The sequence below is a fragment of the Mus caroli genome, unplaced genomic scaffold (assembly GCF_978045245.1).
Source record: "Mus caroli unplaced genomic scaffold, Mus_caroli_1 scaffold_16, whole genome shotgun sequence".
In the NCBI taxonomy this organism is placed as follows: Eukaryota; Metazoa; Chordata; class Mammalia; order Rodentia; family Muridae; genus Mus; species Mus caroli.
The window spans coordinates 22,483,726-22,506,108 of NW_028227271.1; the positions used below are offsets into that span (position 1 = coordinate 22,483,726).

The window sequence follows — 22,383 nt, forward strand, 5'->3', positions numbered from 1 at the left end:
GAGAGAAGGGTGAGAAGAAGACAGAGGAAGAAAGAGGAAAAAGGGGAAAAGGACACGAAAAGGAGAAGCCAACATGGGTGGAAGGAAAGCTGGCCGAACTTGTGAAGGGATGGGAGGGGGAGGGACAGTCCGAAGATTGAAGCCTGCCTCTTCTCAAGGACACACAGCCCACACTCTGGCCGCCCTCACACAAGGTCTAGCAGCCATCCAAGCGCTACCTCTTTGAAGTCAGCTGGCGTCCAGATGATTCAGGGACACGCCCTTCTGCCCACCTCCGTGCCTCCCTCTCTGTGCCTCCCTCTGACCTGAAGACCACTTTATCCTATACACCTCCTACCCCACACTTGTCAGCCCACAAGCTATTTCCTGTCCCTTTGTTCAAAAGCACTCATACCACTGAGTCTCAATGTCTTCACACCCAGCCTAGTCATACAAATGTAATAGAACTGAACAAGTGCCAAATAAACTCAAGAGGTTTTGGAGAATAAGACTTTAAAACTAGACTGCAGAGAGGAAATGACCCTTAAGGACAGTGCCTTAGACATCTGGCTGTCTCCACCCACATCCCCAATTCTTCCACAGCCTCCTCCTGCCTCCTCTCCATCTCAGGCCACCGGGAGAGCACCTGGCTCAGAACCACTTCCATCCAAGGAGCGGTTGTTCCCAGAGCTGAACAGATGAAGAGGTGAGGTGCGCAGCTCCCCCGCTTCCCGGTCCTCATTCTCTGCTTCACTTGACTCCTCCAAGTAGGAGCTGCTCTCGCTGCCCGCGCTGCTGTTGTAACTCCGGAAGCTGTCGTAGCCCCCAAAGAGGTCCAAGTCATCTTCGTCCTCCTCCTCTTCCATTGGCTCTGAAGATGGCGTCTCCTAGTGGGAAAACAAACGACACGACTGAGAAGCCACAAACTGGCTAATCCATCCAGCATGATTTGGGGATTTGAATGTTGGTCCTCTGAAAGAGCAGTAAGAACTCTTAACTGAGCTGGGGGTGGGGGTGGGGGGTAGGGTGGGAGGGACTGGTGCACCCCTTTAATCCCAGCAGTGAGGAGGCAGAGGCAGGTGGATCTCTATGAGTTTGAGGCCAGCCCAGTCTAGGACAGCCAAGGCTACACAAAGAAATCATGGCATGAAAAACCAATATACGGCAGTTAAGAGCACTGACTGATCTTTGGAAGGTCCTGAGTTCAAATCCCAGCAACCACATAGGGGCTCACAACCATCCATAATGAGATCTGATGCCCTCTACCCTCTTCTGGTGCGTCTGAAGACATCTACAGTGTACTTAGATATAATAATAATTAAATAAATCTAAAAACCAATATATACACACACACACACACACACACACATATATATGCATGCTAAACATTCATTTAAAACATCTAGGAGACTAGGTATAAGAGGCTAGGAATCGTGGTGCAAACCATTAATCCTAGAACCCTGAGCTTGAAACAATCCTGGTCTACACAGCAAGTTCCAGGTGTCAGCTCGGACTGCATGGTAGACCCCAACACCCCCACCTCTCTCTTCACTCTCTCTTTTCTTTTTTCTTTTTCTTTGTTTCTTTCTTTCTTTTTTTGAAACAGGGTTTCCCTCAGTAGCCCTGGCTGTCCTGGAACTAGCTCTGTAGACCATGTTAACCTTGAATGCAGTGATCTGCCTGCCTCTGCCTCCCAAGTGTTGGGATTAAAAGTTTGCACCACCACCATCTGGCTAATAGATCCTCTTAAAAGAAGAAGAAGAAGAAGAAAGGAAAAGGCAGGTGTGGTAGTGAACGCCTTTATTCCCAGCACTCAGGAAACAGAGGCAGAGAGATCTATGTGAGTTTGAGGCCAGCCTGGTCTACAAAACAAGTTCTCCAAAAACCAAAACAGGAAAAGAAAGAAAAGAGCGGGAGAAATGTCTCAGCGGGTAAGAGCGCTGACTGCTCTTCCGAAGGTCCTGAGTTCAAATCACAGCAACCACCCATAATGAGATCTGATGCCCTCTTCTGATGCATCTGAAGTCAGCTACTGTGTACTTATGTATGATAATAAATAAATCTTTGGGCCGGAGCAAGCAGGGACTGAGCAAGCAAGGGTGACTGCAGAGAGTGGGGTTGACCGGAGCAAGCGGAGGTCCTAAAATCCCCAACAACCACATGAAGGCTCACAACCATCTGTACAGCTATAGTGTACTCACATAAACAAACAAACAAACAAGAAAAGAGAATGGACTGTTTCCTCCAAAAAAAATTTTTCTAGGCTAGAAGGCATTTGAAACTCTTTTTTTTTTTTTGGGGGGGGGGGGTTTTCGAGACAGGGTTTCTCTGTGTAGCCCTGGCTGTCCTGGAACTCACTTTGTAGACCAGGCTGGCCTCGAACTCAGAAATCCGCCTGCCTCTGCCTCCCGAGTGCTGGGATTAAAGACATGCGCCACCACACCCGGCGGCATTTGAAACTCTTTCTTCCCTCTTCCGTATATGTACATCCAAATGATCTCAACTCAGAAACAAATTTAAGGCTGCCAGGGCCCTCTTGCTGCTGCCTAGACCACTGCTCCTTGCAATGTATCCAATAAACCTGTTTTCTTCCTAAAAGGAAAACAGGGAAAAGAAAAAAAGACTGAGAAAATTGAGACCCAGGCTATCCCAAGGAGGCTTTGAGTCAGATGACTAATTGTACGGTGGTATGGACCATTGAAATCAGCTACTGATCCTGGGGCAAGTCACTTCAGGTCTGTGGGACAATTTTCTCATCCACGACAATGTTGGGTCACAGAACGTGAGGTAGCGATGAAATGCTACATAAAAACGTACCTAGCTTGTAGTAGGAAAAATGGGGGGTTGGGCAAGACAAAGGTAAAGAGAATGACGCTTTGGGCCAAGGTTCAAATACGATCTCTAGTGCTTCCTAGCTGTACGATGCACAGCGAGTCAACTGCACTGCCTCGGTTTCCACCAAATAAAGACAACGCCGCTATTTAATATTATTTTGGGAAGGGATGATAAACGTAAAACACTCAACAGTGCTCAATAAAGCCTAGCAATTATTACCGCTAGGAAACGGCAAGAGACTTCAAATGCAAGGTGCGGTGGGTCACCGGCTGCGGGACCAAAGCATAACGCAGTTTTGGAAACTGACATAACTTGGTGACAACCTCTTGCACTTTGCAGCTGTGTCGACCCAGAGGGCTGTTTTAATCCCTCCCTAAAGAAGATGGCTGTGAGCGTACGGGGAGACCAGCACGTGAACGCTCCCAGCGTGGAGTAGGAATCAACTCCCATCTTCCTCCCTTCACTTCCCGCGTGGAAGGGACAGGCCAGGCCGCACGATCCTAAAGCTCAGAACCATGAAACCAAGACAAAGTTGAGAGCCCAGTTTCCCTGCCCCTGGCTAGGGAGGCGTTGCCATCCTTCCTTCGTCACCAGACCAAAAGGAACCTCGGGGGCCTCTGGCCGAGGCTAAGCTCCGTACCTCAGTTTACCAATCCTGCAACTCTCCACCACTAAGACATCGATAAAACGGCGCGTCCGCCGAGTGAGGCGTTTGGGGCTCCCCTTCCCGCTTGGGCTGAGCCCTTTCCGTCTTACCTCAGTGCCCCGCGGTTTCTCCATGATACCAAATTCAATTTCCTCAACCGTCACCAGGTGCAGGAAGCCATATTGCCCTCGCCGCTCTCCAAGAGTGTGCTCATTGGCTGCTGCGCCCGAGCTGCGGGCCAATCATGCCGCAGGAAATGGGAAGCCGGTTCCGCGCTCGCCCGCACCCGGAGTCCATTAAGGAGGGGCTGGGTAGCCCGGAGGATTACGGGAGTTGTAGTTTTCTCCGGGGTGCACGAGAAGGGTCGTTGCCTTAGTAACGCGGAAATCTCCTGGAGGGTACTTCTAGGGTTTTGTTGTTGTGTTTTCGAGACAGGTTTTCTCTGTGTAGCCCTGGCTGTCCTGGAACTCACTTTGTAGACCAGGCTGGCCTCGAACTCAGAAATCCGCCTGCCTCTGCCTCCCAAGTGCTGGAATTAAAGGCGTGCTCTACCACGCCCGGCGGTTTTTTTTTTGTTTTTTGTTTTTGTCCTTTCTTAGTCAAATTTCAAACCATCTGAGCACTTAGGATGGACGCGCCCAGGCCCCCCCCCCCAGACAAAAATTCGCACTCTCCCCAGGTAGGAAGTAAAGGGGCCCTTGTACAGGAATGCCTAGCAGAAATGCCTAACCCCTCTTTCAATTCAGACAGGAACAGGAATATTCTTATGTAAGTACACTGTAGCTGTCTTCACACACTCCAGAAGAGGGCGCCAGATCTCGTTACGGGTGGTTGCTGGGATTTGAACTCTGGACCTTTGGAAGAGCAGTCGGGTGCTCTTACCCACTGAGCCATCTCACCAGCCCGGAATATTCTTAAACTCTATGTCCGTCTGCTCGCTGGGACTGATGAGATGGTTTAGTAGGTAAAGGATCTTGTTCCGTGAGCCTTTCTACCTGAGTTCAAATCTCTGAGCCACAACATAAACCTGGAAGGCTAAAAGCCACTCACAAAGTTGTCCTGACCTTTGTGTCTGTCACGCACATAAAACAAACACACAAGCTAAATAAATAAATGGAAAAAAAAAAAAGTCTTGGACTGGAGAAATGGTTCAGTGGTTACTGGCCACTTTTCGAGAGGTACTAGGTTTGATCCCCAGAACCCACAACAACTCACAAAATTCTATAAACCCAGTTATAGTGGATCCTACTTTCTCTTCTGACCTCTGATGACACCAAGCACTAACATGGTCCATATGTATGCATTCAGCAAAACCCCCATATCCACAAATAAATTATACTGATAGATGGTATAACCTTAAATCTAGGGGAGATGACTCAGCCTCTAAGGTGAGTACAGCCAGAGCATTGAAAGCTGAGTTTTGCCCCCAGTGCATGATAGAACAGACCTGTAATCCCAGAACTGGGTAAGCACACACAGGAGGATTCCTATGGCCTGCTGGCCAGCCAGCAGAACTACAGTGGGGAGCAAGAGATTGAGGGAGACACCTGAAGTCAAAGCTTTTGCCAACTGGAGAATTCATGTGGATTGAGTCTCCTATGGAACTACTCCTCCCCATCCTGGGTTCTCAGGAATTGTTGTGTGGCCTTACAAGCATCTAAAGTTCAGACAGGTCTGGATTAGTTTACTTATCCTATGTGAGGGCTCCCAGATCCACTCCCAGCTCCCTGCCTCTCTGCGTTGCTTTTTATTTTTATTTTTATTTTTATTTTTTTAAGATTTATTTATTATATGTAAGTACACTGTAGCTGTCTTCAGACACTCCAGAAGAGGGCGCCAGGTCTCGTTGCGGATGGTTGTGAGCCACCATGTGGTTGCTGGGATTTGAACTCTGGACCTTTGGAGGAGCAGTCGGGTGCTCTTACCCACTGAGCCATCTCACCAGCCCGCTTTTTATTTTTAAATTTTTATTTATTTACTTTTTTTTTTTTTTTTTTTTTTGGTTTTTCGAGACAGGGTTTCTCTGTATAGCTCTGGCTGTACTGGAACTCACTTTGTAGACCAGGCCGGCCTCGAACTCAGAAATCCGCCTGCCTCTGCCTCCCGAGTGCTGGGATTAAAGGCGTGCGCCACCACGCCCGGCTTTATTTACTTTTTTAATGTAAAAAAGGAGTTTAATGTTATAGGAGTTTTGCTTGCACGTATGACTGTGCACCATATGTGTGGCCAGTGCCAACAAAAGCCAGAAGAGAGTGTGGGATATCATGGTACTAGAGTAACAGGGTGGTTATGAGCTGCCATGAAAGTGCTGGGACTGAACATGGTTCTCTGTAAGAGCAGCCAATGAGCTTAAAAACTGAGCCCTCTCTCCAGCTTGTTTTTATTGTTTCTATTGTTTTGATTTTTTTTTTTTTTGAGACAGGTTCTCACTATGTAGCTAGATTGGCTTTGAACTCAACAGAGATCCTCCTGCCTCTGCCTTCTAAGTGAGTGCTGGAATTAAAGTCAGGCATCTTCATTCCTGAGTTTGTTACTGTTTTTTTTTTTTTTTTCTTTTTCCTTTAAAGTCTTTGAATACAGTCTGTGCCACCCTCATCTTCCTCTGTGTGGAGCCATCGACTGGAGTGTGGCTGACCTACCAGGAGCCACACCTTAAAGAAAACTGACTCTCCCCCAAAGTCTGTCTACTGTCCTAGAGCCTCATTTAGGGGGAGGAACTTACCACCCCGTTCCCACCCTGTGCTGGGTGTTGACTTACCTCATCTGGTGCAGGTCTCACGCAGGCAACCACAGCTGCTGTAAATTCACAGGTACCACGGTCCTGCTGTGTCACAGACATCACTTAGCTCTATCTCTTAAAGTTTTTACCAACTCCTCTTGTCTATGGGTCCCTGAGGCCTGAGAGGTGGGGTTGTGTTTTGTCCCAATCGAAGCTGAGCACACCATTAACACTCTCTGCAGTGTGACTGTTGGATTTCAGTGAGGGTTTTTGTTTGTTTTGTTCTGGCAGGAGAGGGTATGGGGGTATGAGAAAGGACTCATTTAATATCCCTGGCTGACCCAGAAGTTTCTTTTGTTTAGAGAAAGTGTCTCTCACTAGACCTCACCATCAGATGAGACTCTGTGGCCAGCAAGTCTCATCCTGCCCGGCCCTGGATAACAGGATATGCTGTAGTAAGTACACAGCTTTACAAGTGCTAAGAGCCATCTCAGGTCCTTGTGTTTGCAGGGAAAGGATTTTATTGACTAGGCTGTCATCCCAGCCCTGAGTGTTCACCTTTAATCCACACAAGGGATTTCCTTTTTTTCTGGTGATGGGAGAGAATACAGGACTTGAGGCAAGAATTCAAATTTCGGGGGCTGGAGAGATGGCTCAGTGGGTAAGACAACTCTTCCTAAGGTTCTGAGTTCAAATCCCAGCAACCACATGATGGCTCACAACCATCTGTAATGAGATCTGATGACCTCTTCTGGTGAGTCTGAAGTCAGCTATAGTGTACTTATGTATAATAATAAATAAATCTTTAAATCTAAGAAAAAAAAAGGAATTCATACTTTGAGTTACATTCTAAACCCTTCTCTTTTTTTTTTTAAAGATTTATTTATTATATGAGTACACTGTAGCTGTCTTTAGACACACCAGAAGAAGGCATCAGATCCCATTACAGATGGTTGTGAGCCACCATGGGATTGCTGGGAATTCAACTCAGGACCTCTGGAAGAACCGCCAGTGCTCTGTTTGTTTTAGAATTTATTTATTATATGTAAGTACATTGTAGCTGTCTTTAAACACCAGAAGAGGGTGTCATATGTCACTACGGATGGTTGTGAGCTACCATGTGGTTGCTGGGATTTGAACTCAGGACCTCTGGAAGGGCAGTCAGTGCTCTTACCCGCTGAGCCATGTCTCCAACCCCGAGAATTTTTTGAGAAGGATCTCATGTGTTTCAGGCTGTCTTTGAACTCACTATGGAAAGGGGATTACAGGCGTTGAGGCAGGCTTTGCACTACCTGAGCCCTTATGTCAAGCACAGTAGAACTTTAGGAAGAGTAACTGAGTCTGGGTGGGAAACAGAGGGAACCATGAGAAAATGACATCACAGTTAGAGGGTGAACTCAAGCAGGACTGAAAGACCTTTCAACTCTTGCCTAAAAATCTCAGCACCCAGGAGACTGAGGAGGGAGGGCTGTCCGGGTTTGAGGTCAACCTGGGCTCCAGAGTGATTTTAGGCTATAGGGTGTTCCAGTGTAAGACCTTGTTTACAAACAGAAGAGAGAAAAGGTAGTGGATGTGGACCTGGAGAGATGGTTCCATGATTACAAGTGGTTGCTGCTCTTCCAGAGAACCCATGTTCAGTCTTTTTTTTTGTTTGTTTGTTTCCTTTTGTTTTGTTTGGTTTTTTTTTTTTTTTTTTTTTTTTCGAGACAGGGTTTCTCTGTGTAGCCCTGGCTGTCCTGGAACTCACTCTGTAGACCAGGCTGACCTCGAACTCAGAGATCCACCTGCCTCTGCCTCCCAAGTGCTGGGATTAAAGGCGAGCGCTACCATTGCCTGGCATGTTCAGTCTTCTTATCGGACAGCTCACAACAACCTGGAGCTCCATCTTCAGGGGCTCTAACACTCTCTTCTGGCCACTGCAGGCAAAAGGCTCAGGTAGCACACCGACACAAACACACAAATTACAAAAAAAAAAAATAAATAAATAAAAATAATAACAATAGTAACAAGATGGGTATGGTGAGGCTTGCCTTTAATCCCAGCACCCAGGAGGCAGAGGCAGAGGCAGGAGGATCAATCTGAGTGCCAGCCTGGTTTACATAACAAGTTCTAGACCAGCAAGGGCTACAAAGTGAGATCCTGTCTCATCATATTATTAACACTAATATGATAAATAATGATAAAAATGTTTTTTGAAAGAGGGGAATATAGAAAGGGGCTGTAAAGATTAGTAAGCAGGTAAGAGCACCCTTCAGAGCAAGCCTGGAGACCTGAGTTTGATCCCTGTAACCCCCAAAGTTTTCCTCTGACTGCCAGATGTGCAGTTTGGCATGTGGCAGCCCACATACACAACAGCAAACAATGGACAACTGGGGAGCGGGACACGTAGCTCAGTTGGCACTGTGAACCCAGACCTGGGTTTGATTGCGGTGGCACAAAACTGTAACCTCTGAACTTAGGGTGTGGCAGCTGAGACTGAAGGATGAGAAGGTTCAGGGCTAGCCACAGACAGCTACATAGCAAATTCAAGACCAGCCTGGGCTACATGAGACCCTCTCTAAAAGCAACAACAAAAGAATTGTGCTTAGTCGTGGAAACCTATGCTATAGTAGAGCAAAGACAAGAAGGTAGCTGGGACTATAGGACCCAGACCTGGGGGTGGGCGTCGTGGAGCTTCTATCACTTTTTATTGAGTTTGAATGAATCAGAAAATCCATCACCCCATTTTATTACACTGTAGCTGTCATCAGACAGACCAGAAGAGGACATCAGATCCCATTCAGATGGTCATGAGCCACCATGTGGTTGCTGAAATATGAACTCAGGACCTCTGGAAGAGCAGGCAGCACTCTTACCCACTGAGCCATCTCTGCAGCCTAAATTTCTAACCATAATGTGTTTCATCCTCCACTTCCTGAAAACAGAAGCCCAAACTTTCCAGTTTCATGGATGGAAAAGAAGCGCTGGGTCCCCAGTAACAGGAGCCCTTACCTAATTTAAAATGAATTGGGAGCTGGGTGTGGTGGCACACGCCTTTAATCCCAGCACTTGGGAGGCAGAGGCAGGTAGATTTCTGAGTTCAAGGCCAGCCTTGTCTACAAAGTGAGTTCCAGGACAGCAAGGGGTACACAGAGAAACCCTGTCTCGAAAAACAAAAAACAAAAACAAAAAAAGAATTAGGAATTGAGTTGAGACTTCTCAGTCCTTCTCTGCAGCTCCTGTGTTGGGCTGCACCCAAGATGCTAGTTGAGTTGGCCCTTTACACAGACTCTATTCCCTCCCCTCCGCAAAGCCTTGCCTTCTCTCTGTCACTGACACAACATCAGGGATTTCTGACCTGCCAGTTTCATTTAAAATGGAGTTTCATACAGGACTTAAATCCCTTGACCTCAGGTCTGGAGAGATGATGTCTTGGCTAATGGGGACCTGGGTGTGATTCCCAGTACTGTTGTTGAACAGCCTCTTCAAAGATTAACACATTCCATTTTAGTTGGGCACTGTGGCCCTGGCCTTTAATCCCAGTACTTGAGAGGCAGAAGGAGGCAGATCCCTGTGAATTCAAGACTATCCAGGTCTACAAAGCCAGTCTAGGATAGCCAGGGCTTTTACACAGAGAAACCTTATCTCAAAAAACCAAAACCTACCAACTAACCAATCAACTAACCGAAGACTCATTTCATCCTGCAGAGGAGCTCCTTAAGCAGGGAGGTAAACAATAACAACAATAACAACACCACCACCAACAAGAATAATCTCAGGAACTCCCTGAAACTGAGCAGATTCCCTAGGCTCCTCCCTGCCAGAGTGAGCAGGGAGCCCAGCTGCAGAGAGGACTCAGAACAAGAGCAGCAGCCTTCGAGAGATTTAGACCAACTGAGGCACCTGGGAAGGATATTCTCCAACCTGCTGAGCTGCCTGCAGGCAGTGGGAAGAGCTTCAGGTTTCCAGCTTTGTGAGCTGTGTAACCCACATACTGGTGAGCTTTGGTGATGCAGCTGTCTCTGAGTCATTCCTGCTCCTGTAACCCTAATAAAACTCTTTAGTTCACCAGGTTGAATTTGGATGGTGTCTGCACTGCAGTCTCTTGTGGTTTGCCTATCTGCAGTGTGTTTGACTTCTCCAGGAAAAGCTTTGGCACCCAATATAATTGTCACCCAAACAGTGATGCAACAGAACCAAAAAATGAGTTGGGGAAGAGTGTGTAGCTTTGTGGGTAGCAAGGCATCCAGCTGAAGCCGAGAAGCCTGAGAGGGTAGAATCCAAGGGAGCCAGGCGTGGTGCCTTTAATCCCAGCACTTGGGAGGCAGAGGCAGGCGGATTTCTAAGTTTGAGGCCAGCCTGGTCTACAGAGTGAGTTCCAGGACAGCCAGGGCTACACAGAGAAACCCTGTCTCGAAAACCCAAAGAAAAAAAAAAAAAGAAGAGATTCAGATAGAGTCATCCTTTCCTGTATGGTAGCGTTTGCATGGTTCTTGTTATGGGTAGGGAGACAGGTAACTAATGCCGAACCATCAGGATCCCAAGTGTCCGTGGGATCAGTGCCTTAGCTCAGTGGTAGAGTGCTTGCCTAGCAAGCTCAAGGCCCTGGGTTCAGTTCTTTAACTCTGAAAAAGAGAAAGGAATGCAGGCAGGCAGGCAGGCAGGCAGGCAGGCAGGCAGGCAGGCAGGCAGGCAGGCAGGCAGGCAGGCTTTGGCAGATCTCAGTGACCTAGCTAAACCAGCGTGTAAAGAGAGTTTGTAAAGTGAGAGAATAGCCTAGAGGAGACAGTAATGAGGGAACACCAGAGAAGTCTATCTGGATTACTTGAAAACAAATGTTGAGCAAAATTTATGTTGAGCTGGAATTTAAAGGAAAACAATGTGATAGAAAGCCTGTTTGCTATGTGCTAAAGAACCCCAAGGAACAGTAAACAGAAGACATCTGTGATAGAACAATACAGGTGAAGAGGATCCAGACTGTCCTAGGAGTAGGTCATTATCCCCCCAGACTAAGGAGGGTACATTTACCTCCAGCAAAAGGTTATACTAGGAGTGAAATTGGTTTGCCCAATCAGGAACTCCCCCAACCACCAGGTATGGTAGATGGTGTCTCAGCAGTTACTGCTACATCCACAGAGCCAACCCAGGGCAACTCTGACCCAGGAAATGCTGGGAAAGCTGTGTCTTCTGCTTTTTGGCTCTGAATAGGTATGAGAAAACTAAGGCCCACATCAGTTCATCAGGTGTGGAGAATGTTTCATGGAAGAGCTCCAGGATAGGGAAGCCTGATAGTTCCGAGAGAATGGCTAAGGATCAAGGGAGCTAATTACATTAGCGTTTCCTATCTATCCATGCAGGCTTTGTACCTTCATTAGTGGAGGAAGCAATTGATTGAAAAAAGGATGAAATCCTCTGGGCTCACCCATCACTGCGGAGAACAGATGACAGCAGACCTTCAGAGCGCTTCACCGTTATCTTTGTTGTATGGTGGTTCAAGATGTTGCCTTGTCCTGCCCACCTCCTGTACACATGTGCACACACCCACACACGTACTAAAACAGTGCTTGCAGATTTGGTAAGCCATTGGAGAGGCAACCAGTATATTCCATCTATCTTATGATCCTACTGGGGCTGGGTTAATTAAAAAGAAAAATGGGTTGCTAAAACAACAGCCAAAGAGTTTAATTCTAAAAAGTACTTTACATGGGTGGACAAGGACACTCCTGGAGGCTATATAATTACTGAAGGAAAATCCCAGTGCCAGGGGTGGGCTACCTCCCTCCGAGTTGCTGCCCAGGGAAGCCCCTGTGGCATCTCCAGCCATAAAGCTACTGCCTCAATTCTAACCACTTCTAGAGCTCTTAACACTTAAGTGGCTGTTACTGTGGCATGGTGGCCCATTACTTAGCCATGTCTACAGTCACCCCCAATCCCCAAAGCTCAGGGATTATTGCAGAATAAGGAGCACAAAGGATGTAAAAGCCCATGGAAGGTGTGGAGTGTTAACAGTCTCCTCAAAGATTAAAACATTCCATCTTGCAGGGAAGCTCCTTAAGCAGGGAGGTAAATAACAACAAGAATAGTCTCTGGAACTCCCTGAAACTGAGCAGATTCCCTAGGCTCCTCCCTGCCAGAGTAAGCAGGGAGCCCAGCTGCAGAGAAGACTCAGAACAAGAGCAGCAGCCAACCTGCTGCTCTTAGACCAACTGAGGCACCTGGGAAGGATATTCTCCAACCTGCTGAGCTGCCTGCAGGCAGTGGGAAGAGCTTCAGGTTTCCAGCTTTCTGAGCTGTGTAACCCACATGCTGGTGGGCTTTGGTGATGCAGCTGTATCTGAGTCATTCCTGCTCCTGTAAGTAATCCCCCACTCCTAAACTCCTTAGTTCACCAAGTTGGACCTTTGGTGATATCTTTATTTTGGTCTGATGTGGGTTCTCTATTTTTGGAGGCCCTGATCAATCAGTAGCAGCTTGATTACAATAAGTTTTTGTCATTTGCATTGGCTAGGTGTTTGAGTTGGATCAAAGCAAACCCCATAACAAGTGGATAAATATTTACCCTCTCCAGGAAAAGGTGTGTCACATAAGGAGCACCCACATGGTGACTCACAGCTTTCTATAACTTCCATTCCAGGTCATCTGATGCTACCACATGTGGCGGCACATATATACATTCAGGCAGAACACCTATATACATACTTTTTTTTTTTTTTAAAGGGTCGGTAGGCCGGTGGCACACTGTCTTAATCCCAGCACTCTGGAGGCAGACATATGTTTTGAGTCTAAGACCAGCTGAATTGACATACTGACTTGCAGCCTGTCCAAGAGGTATACATAAGTCTTTTTTTTGTGTTCATCCCCCTCCCCCCGCCCCCAGAGACAGGGTTTCTTTGTATAGCTCTGACTGTCCTGGAACTCACTCTATAGACCAGGCTGGCCTCGAACTCAGGAATCTTCCTGTCTCTGCCTCCCAAGTGCTGGCATTAAAGGTGTGTGCCACCACTGCCCGGCGTTCAAACCCATATCAAAATAATGCTCTTCTATTTCAAGACGTAAATTGTATGAAGAACTAATTTGAGTCATTAGTGTCAGAATGCCTGCAATCCCTGAGGTCAGGATTACATGAGTGAGTGCCTGCACTAAAACAGAAAACTCTCAAGTCATCCATGAGTCAGAGCGCTGACCTGGTGGATCCTTACTTGCTGCCTGAATATCAGTGAAGAACTGACTCTGGCAAGTTGCAGTAATGCAATTTTTTTAAAAAAATATTTATTTATTTATTTATTTATTTATTTATTTATTTATCAATCATACACTGTAGCTGTCTTCAGACATTCCAGAAGACAACATCAGATTTCGTTACAGATGGTCGTGAGCCACCATGTGGTTGCTGGGATTTGAACTCAGGACCTTTGGAAGAGCAGTCAGCGTTCTTAACCACTGAGTCATCTCACCAACCCCGCAATTTCTTATTATTAATCAAATGTAATAGTTTTTAAAGGGTATCCTTTACAGTATAGGAAGTCCTGAATCAAAGTGGGAAAATGTTAAGGCAAGAGATAAGAGTCTCTGTTGATCTGGTTGTTTGGGAACTAGATTGGGTTAGCCTCAAAGTCTGTGCCTGCCTTTGCCTCTTAAGTGCAGGGATTAAAGATGTGTGCCACCACAAAAGGCTAATAAATACCATTTCTGTGGGCCAGGGTTGTCTCAACTGTGTAACCCAGGCTGGCTTGGACTTGCAGTGGTTTTTCTCATGGGGCTTCCTCATCTGGTAGCTAACCACACTTTGACATTTGGCTTGTAGAGATGACTCTATCACCTGAACCTTGGAAAAACTCATCAAAATGTAATAAACTACTGCATGCATTTCCCTTTTCCTCTTGCTCTAAATAGTAGGCTTGCTAAGTAGCAGGTTTTTCTTTTTCTATTGTGCTGAAATCCATTAAACTGGGTCTTCATAAACCTAGGCTTCATGTCCTCCAGTTTGCTACACAGTTGACAATGACTTCCAGGTTTTTTTAAAGATTTATTTATGTATGCAAGTACACTGTATACATAAATAAAGTACACAGCTACAGTCTTCAGACACATCAGAAGAGGGTGTCAGATCACATTGTAGATGGCTGAGCCACCATGTGGTCGCTGGGAATTGAACTCAGGACCTCTGGAAGAGCAGTCAGTGCCCTTAACTGCTGAGCCATCTCTCCAGCTCAGTGTTTATCTTCCTGCTTCTACCTTGTAAGGACTGGGACTGCAGGTAGATGCCCACTGTGGCATTCCCAAGGCTGGTTGGGGTCTGACTTGTACACATCAGGCAAACCTGCACCAGCTTCATCTCCAGGCCTAGCCTTGTGTTCTCTAAGAAAGAAGATGAGCCCCAAAGAAGTGACACAAAGCCCAGGGGTCTGTCTCACACAGTTTATTTAACAATAGGTAATAAGAAATCAAATTTAACAGTCTATACAGTGATCCAAAGTTCATATTTATAAGTAATCAACCTTAATTGCATGATTTACAACAGTTGAGGGTTTTTGCTTTCTATTTTCAAGTTTTACAGAAAGTGTACGTGTGTGGGGCAGAGTAAGGAAGAAAGCAAGTGAAGAAACCTCAAACATTTGCATGTTAAAATCACCCCACTGGAGTCATTTCTTACCCTCTTTTTAATTTTTTTTCCTCTGTTAGATGTAAAAATAACAAAAAATTTTTCTCAAGAAACAGAAACCACAATATTATAATACATCAATTTGGCAGCTGCCCCTGTATATTATGAAAAAGTCATTTTTTTTTCTCTACATGTACAAATTATCTTAATACTTGAAGTTTTACCCTTAGACTTACGGAATAGAAAATTTTCTGGAGCACAAAAGTTGACTTGAGGGATGGAAAGAGGAGGCTTTTTATTTTATTTTTTAAATGTTTTTAAAAGAATGAACATCTTTGCACCCAGAGAAAAAAATTGGTATTTTAATATATTTATATATACTTATATATATATATATATATAATGTAATTTTACGTAACATTAACCCCTTTTGTCCTCTGGTTTTAGAAATGTTCTTTTTTTTTATTTAAATTCTTTCATAAAGTGAGGAAAATAGGGAAAAATGTCAACCATCTGCACCAGTAAATAATAACTATTAATATTACATATTTTCATTAATTTAAAAAAAATAATAAAACCTATCGGAGGTGCAAGGCAGGAGCATATGGTTGGCTTCAGACCTCAGTTGCCTCCCAGTGCACACTTGAACCACACACACAAGGGGAAAGTGCTGGGGTAACCAGCCATAACAAAAATATATTCTTTGTAATTATCCCTCAGGTTCATCTGGCATGTTTACTTTAAACCATAAATGGCTACTGCACAGTTCTTACATGTTCCAAGGAAAATGGGTCTTTTAGGCTAAGAAAGATTCAAAAAAATTGTTTTCAGTACAAAAAGTCTTGTTAAGAGAAAATAATCTTTTGCTCCCAAAATACTACAAGGTGTCTCTAGTGTATGTCTAGTGTACTCTGTGAGAGGTTTGAATTCAAGTCTGCATTATCGCTGCTCAGTCCCAGGTCCGTGGCACTTGCCCCGTGGAGGTTTGCCATGCCTGGATTGCTAGCGAGCTGTGAAAGCATTGAATTCTGGTCTGGGCTAGCAAAATGCCCTTGTTCCATAGGGTTGGCAGCCTGGGCAGCTACCAGTCCAGGATGTGGGGAACTGGTCTGTGGAGAAACATGGTGTGGAGAAGGCTGAGGCTGCATCCTCGGAGATGGGCTGGAATGGGGGGGCTGAGACTGTGGTCGAGGAGAAGGGACAGGTTGGGGAGAGCGCACTTGATTGGAGAGAGAATTAGGGATTTGTTGACCTTGTAGGTGTGGGGACTGTGCCTGATTTGGGAGCATGTGCTGCTGTGGGCTCATAGGATTGGGCTGAGCAGGAGACCCCATCTGTTGTTGAAGAAGTCGCTGCTGATAGGCCTGTAGACTGGCTCCTGCCTCAGCCCCCAGAGCCTGGGGAAGCTGACCCATTTGTCCCATATTTCCTTGCTGCATTTGCTGCATGTGATGCTGCATTCGCTGCTGTTGCTGCTGCTGCTGGGGTGGATAGCCAATTCCTTGGGGCTGCTGGAACTGGTTGTGGTTGGCCATTCCAGGGCCGATTCCTGGCCCTGCTCCCTGCTGTTGCATCATCTGCCGTCTTAAGATGTCTCTGAACTGCGAAGGCATGGTATTGTGATTCATGTTCATTTGCTGAGCTTGGGGACTCATTGCTCCCATGGGTGTCTGGAGCTGCTGCTGTGGCTGCTGCTGGGGCAGGCCAGCTCTCTGGACACCTGCCTGCAGAGGATTCATGTTCTGCAAGGCTGGGTTGGAGTGGACACCTTGCTGGCCAGGCATGGTAGGTGGCTGCAGCCCTGGCTGTCCCTGGGGCATGCCAGGCTGTCCAGGGAGAGGCTGTGAATTAGGGTTGGCATACTTGGCAGCCCGCTGCTTGATGAATGCAGCCAACAGTTGGGGGTTGGCATGAAGGATACTAAGCACCTGTTGCTGCTGTAAGGGAGAACTGGGAGACCTGAGAGTCCGCAAAAGGCTTTGTAAGGCTTGTTGAGACACAGTGCCTGGCTTGAGAGGGCTCACACCCACTTGGCCCAATCCTGGTTGTGGAGCCATGTTCAAAGGCTGACCATGCTGGGCCACTGACATCATGGCTGGCCTTGGCATCCCTGACTGCATCTGCTGGGGCTGAGGCATTCCTCCTTGGGCCCAAGGCGGCTGTTGCTGCATTCCTGCTGGACCTATTCCTGGATCCAAATGCCCACCAGGACCTCTGGCCATAGGAGGTGGGTTCATGCCCATAGGGGCCATGGGTGTCATCTGGGGTATCTGGTGCTGGATTGGCCTTTGGAAAATCTGTACATGGGCCATCTGGCGCTGTGTCTCTGCTGCCCTCTGAATTTGCATTGCCATTTCTACTGCTGCAGGTGGAGGCCCTGGAAGGGGGGCCTGAGCAGTCTGAGGTGGGGTGGGTGGGGTCACCTGGCCTGCTGCCTTACCCTGGGACACAGGGCCAGTAGTCTGAGTCCTGGGTAAGTAGGGTGTCATGTTGTTGGGAGGAGTGGGCTGTGGTTGAGAGGTGGGTTGGGGCTGGGGTGTCTGTGGGGTGGCTGGCTGTTGGCCAGTAGGGGTAGTTGGAGTAGCAGGAGTTGGGGACGGCAGGCCCTGCTGCTGCCCTGCCACACCAGTTCGTTGCATGCTGGCCATCCTCCTGCGGAGCATCTGAGCCTGTTGGAGCCGGTGCTGCAGCTGTTGCTGCCGGAGCTTTTGCTTGATGTTGAGGCAGAATGGCACTGGGCACTTGTTCTCCTGGCAGTGCTTGGCATGATAGCAGCAGAGGGCAATAAGCTGTTTGCAAATGGGGCATCCACCATTGGTTTTCCGTTTGCAGCCTTTGGTGTGCTGCACAACCCTCTTCATCTTCTGGCAGGAAGGCAGGGAGCAGTTGGCGTTGCGGCACTGACAGGCATGCACCAGAGACTGGATGCAGCGTTGGATGCTCAGGCGGCGGGAGTCTCCTGGGCTCTGGGTAGCTGCAGCTTGCTGGTTATTGCTCTCATCATCCAAGCCGAGGCCTAGTTTCTCCATTTTGTGGTCATGATTTTTAGTGTTATAACAAGTGATGCACAGGTCATAATCCTGTAGGAGAAGAAAAAAACAGAAGATGCAGGTCAACTCTGCAAAAGTGAAATAAAAGCTCCCTTTATAAAACACAACCAATCTCTTCAGTTCTGTCCTTCCCAACAAGAGGGCAGAGGTTTGTAACACATGTTTACATCACAGCTCACACAACGGGGACCAGTGTGGCCTGTCCTGTCCTTCTCACATGTATTGCCTACCTCACACACAGTGCAATGCCAGCGTGTCTCCACGTGGTGCTTGCACTCGTTGCAGGTGTAGACAAAGCGATCCTGACTCTGTGTATGGAGCTCCACCAGCATGCACATGGTAGACCACTGGGCTCTTCGAAGTGAAGAGAATTCCAGGTGCTTGTCCCTTGCAAGGGTGAGGAATGCATCTCTGCCGTCCATCAGGTCACAGGGGATGAGAGGGTCAGGATCAACAATGGGAGGCAGGGAATTGGGAGCAGGACAAGCGATGAGGCGGATCACAAAGAAGACCTGCCAAAAGAAAAGCTTATTGTGACTTTGGAACTGCAATGTCACTGCAATAGAAAGGCACCAGAGGAGAAGAGAGGAGAGCACAGAAGGGTTAGTTGAAGCCCTTCATCCTTGTTCATTCTGAGACTTTAAAGATCTCACAACCATCTGTAATGAGATCTGATGCCCTCTTCTGGTGTCTGAGACAGCTACAGTGTACTTACATACAGTAATAAATAAATCTTTGGGCCAGAGAGAGTAGGGGTCAGAGTGAGCAGGGCCAGAACGAGCAGAGGTCCTGAGTTTAATTCCCAGCAACCATATGATGGCTCACAACCATCTGTACAGCTAAAGTGTACTCATATACATAAAATAAATAAATAAATCTTAAAGTCTTTTTTAAAAAAAATCTAAAACTCAGGCCGGGTATAGTAAGTGGCTCACATCTTTGATCACAGCACTCAGGAAGCAGGAGATTGAGGCTAGCCTGGTCTATGAAGAAAGTTCCAGGACAGCCATGGCTGCTACATAAAGAAACACTATCTTGAAAAAATAAACAAAGCCCCCTTCCCCCCAAATTCATATCCTGTTACTTTATTTCAGTAAAACTTCAAGGAAAAAAACAAACCAAACCAAAGCACAGAGCAGCTCAGGGACAGAGCATGTGCAGTGAGTAGTGTACTTTAAGATGTAGTCTGTGGCTTAACCTGAATCTAAGTACTCGAAAGTATACAATTAATCTAAGTGGAGACATCCTGTATAGACCTGTATAGAGGTCTGCTGTAAACAAACACATGCAACAAAATCATAATCAGTTTGGATGTTTTTCTCAGACAACAAGCAAATGGCACACAAAGTCCACATACCTTTCCCATATATATGTATGTATTTTACTCTTTCTGTGCATGAGTGCTTTGCTTACTTGAGTCTGCACCACGTGTGTGCCCCTTTCCCCAGACCCTCTACTCTTGGCCAGTTTTGGAGAGGTTGAAAATTTGTATGAATTGGCATAAAATTCTAGTCATGAACTTGAAATGCATCTCCATAGTCTGAGATAGATACCCTAAGCTGCTTGCAAATGGGACATCCTCCATTGGTTTTCCTTTCACAGGATAGCCTAAGATTAGATAAATTAAGTCAAGTAAAGGGCTGGAGAGATGGTTCAGTGATTAAGAGAACCAGAGGTCAAGCCCCAACAGCCACATGAACCTCCCATGTTTGTTACTAGTTCTCTATCCCCTCTGCTGGAACTATGAGCATGTGATGCATGTGGTGCACACACACATATTCCTGTAGGGCAGGCAGGGTTTCTCTCTCTCTCTCCTCTCTCTCTCTCTCTCTCTCTCTCTCTCTCTCTCTCTCTCTCTCTCTCTCTCTCTCTCTCACACACACACACACACACACACACACACAGTGGTTGTCAGAGCACTGGCTACTCTTCCAGAGAACCTGGGTTCAATTCCCAGCACACACATGGCAGCTCAGAACAGTCTGTAGCTCAAATTTCAAATTCTAGTGGACCAGTCACTCTCATACAGACATTCATGTAGGCCCAACACCAAATGTACATAAAAAACCAAATCAATCACTATTAGCTCTTCAAGCAGTACTACACTCTCAACAATGGGCAAGGCTATTAGTAATATTTTCTGATAGTGGTATCCACTAGAATGCAGGAGGACCTTCCATTCCAGGGGCATGGCTGAAGAGATGGCATTGGGCATCTATCTAGCTTTGGTTGTCTTTTCTAGAGATGGATAACTAACCTAATTACAAAAATTAAGTCATCAGTCTTCTCACAACAGAACTGTTGTTTAAGAAATTCCTTATGAAACTGGGCGTGATGGCTCATGCCTTTACTTGGGAGGCAGAGGGATCTCTGGTAACCTACAAAGTGATAACTAGGGCTGTTACAAGACAGAGAAACCACATCTTGTAAAGCAAAATAAATAAATATATAAAATAAAAAGAGGGCTGGAGAGATGGCTCAGTGGTTAGGAGCATTGATTGCTCTTCCAAAGGTCCTGAGTTCAAATCCCAGCAACCACATGGTGGCTCACTACCATCTGCAATAGGATCTGAGGCCCTCTTCTGGTGTGTCTGAAGATAGCTACAGTGTACTTATATACATAAATAAATCTTTTTTTTTTTTTTTGGTTTTTCGAGACAGGGTTTCTCTGTATAGCCCTGGCTGTCCTGGAACTCACTTTGTAGACCAGGCTGGCCTCGAACTCAGAAATCCACCTGCCTCTGCCTCCCAAGTGCTGGGATTAAAGGCGTGCGCCACCACCGCCCGGCAAATAAATCTTTTTAAGAAAAAAAAAAAAAACTACATAAAATAAAAAGAAACTGGCTATGATTTCATCTTAGAATAGAGCTGAACTGTGATAAGAAAAAGAACACGCCGGGCGTGGTGGCGCACACCTTTAATCCCAGCACTTGGGAGGCAGAGGCAGGTGGATTTCTGAGTTCGAGGCCAGCCTGGTCTACAGAGTGAGTTCCAGGACAGCCAGGGCTATACAGAGAAACCCTGTCTCGAAAAACCAAAAAAAAAAAAAAAAAAAAAGAAAAAGAACACAGAGCCGGGCGTGGTGGTGCATGCCTTTAATCCCAGTACTTGGGAGGCAGAAGCTGGTGGGTTTCTGAGTTCGAGGCCAGCCTGATCTACAGAGTGAGTTCCAGGACAGCCAGGGCTACACAGAGAAAACCTGTCTCAAAAACCAAAATAAATAAATAAATACCCACCCCCCCAACCACAACAAAAAACCCCACATGGGCTGGGGATGTAGTTGAGCTTGGGAGCCTGGTCCTTGGTATGATTAGACTAGGCATGTAAGACTGTCCTTAGCTACACAGTAAGCGAAGACCAGCCACATCATAAAATGATCTCAAAAACAACAAATTATTCCCTTCTTACTAATCATGGTTTGCTTAGGTGTTGCTCTTTGTCACTAGTTGCTTTTGTAGAGGACCCAAGTTCCATCCCCAATACCTTCATAGTGGTTGTCTTTAACCCCAGTTGCAGAGTATTTGGCATCCTTTTCTTGCATGCAAGCAAAATACCCATACACATAAAACTTAATAAATAAGTAAGCCATGTGAGGAACACTGTAATTAACCTGTCATTTAGAGGGGGTTTAAATATGGGAATATGATTATGAATGTTTCTGAGTCAGTCTTAAATCTAACACTAAGCACTTACAAACTGGAATGAGAGTGGGCTCTAAGAAACATACATTTGAAGGGCAAATCTGAAAAACGGTTGGAACAGGGAAAGACAGAGGCAGGTGGACCTCTATGAATTCAAGGTCACCCAGGGGGCTGCAGAACAAGACTCTGTCTTAAAAAAATGTCAGAAACCCAAGCAAATTTATCAACAGGACGAGATAAACCATGTTATCCTTTAAGACATAATGCAGCACCATGTAAATTTAGAATAGCCTCAGAAGAGGTTTCTCTACATGCATACTCTCTTTATCTCAGTCAACCCTCTTCCAGTCAAACCATTTCTTCCCTCTGAATTTCCAGCAACCTGGAGTTCTCATCATGCCAGTTGGGTGAGCAGCTTAGAACCCCGCCTGCCACATCCTTCCACCCTGGTGGCTGCCTCTTACCTCTTTATGCTTTTCCATGGTGGCATACAGTTTCTGAGAAAGGTCATTAGACACATTGGGCATACCAGGCTTCTTCTTATTGCCCCTACTCAGGCTGCTCTTGTTTTTGCTGGTTTTCTTGTTATTCTTCTTCTTAGCATTTTTGCTGTCTCCTTTTGTTACCTGTAGGGCAGCACAGAGGAGAAATGAAAATGCTAGGTTGTTAGGACTGATCTGGAAATGAGACTGAATTCTCTCTTTAACTCTTTTTCTGCAGCTACTCATCACTCACTATTTTCCTTTTAATGTTTCTTTCTTCCTCTTCTTTCTTTCTCTTTTTTTCCTTTCTTTCTCTCTCCCTCTCCCTCTTTCTTTAACTTGCAAGCAAATATTTAACTATTTTTTTTTTTTTGTTTATCTGTGTAGCTTGATGAATGTATGCCATCTGTGTGCAGGTTCTCTCTCTGATAACAAAACTGGAGTTACAGA

At 46.2% G+C, this 22,383-nt stretch overlaps 2 protein-coding genes across 4 annotated transcripts in view; both read right to left on the reverse strand.

Annotated features, from left to right (window-relative positions):
- L3mbtl2 (L3MBTL histone methyl-lysine binding protein 2) overlaps window positions 1–3,664 on the reverse strand; it is a 19,934-nt gene extending 16,270 nt beyond the window's left edge. For both annotated transcript variants that reach the window (XM_021182863.2, XM_021182862.2), the window contains exons 1-2: window positions 3,571–3,664; window positions 626–866 (exon numbers count right to left, since the gene is read on the reverse strand). In XM_021182863.2, the coding sequence (XP_021038522.1) occupies window positions 626–866; window positions 3,571–3,594 (265 nt within the window). In that variant the 5' untranslated portion in view covers window positions 3,595–3,664. The remainder of the gene's footprint in view (window positions 1–625; window positions 867–3,570) is intronic.
- A 10,897-nt stretch (window positions 3,665–14,561) lies between these two features.
- Window positions 14,562–22,383, reverse strand: part of Ep300 (EP300 lysine acetyltransferase) — a 70,216-nt gene continuing 62,394 nt past the window's right edge. For both annotated transcript variants that reach the window (XM_085831710.1, XM_085831709.1), the window contains exons 29-31: window positions 21,916–22,077; window positions 18,041–18,322; window positions 14,562–17,840 (exon numbers count right to left, since the gene is read on the reverse strand). In XM_085831710.1, the coding sequence (XP_085687836.1) occupies window positions 15,651–17,840; window positions 18,041–18,322; window positions 21,916–22,077 (2,634 nt within the window). In that variant the 3' untranslated portion in view covers window positions 14,562–15,650. The remainder of the gene's footprint in view (window positions 17,841–18,040; window positions 18,323–21,915; window positions 22,078–22,383) is intronic.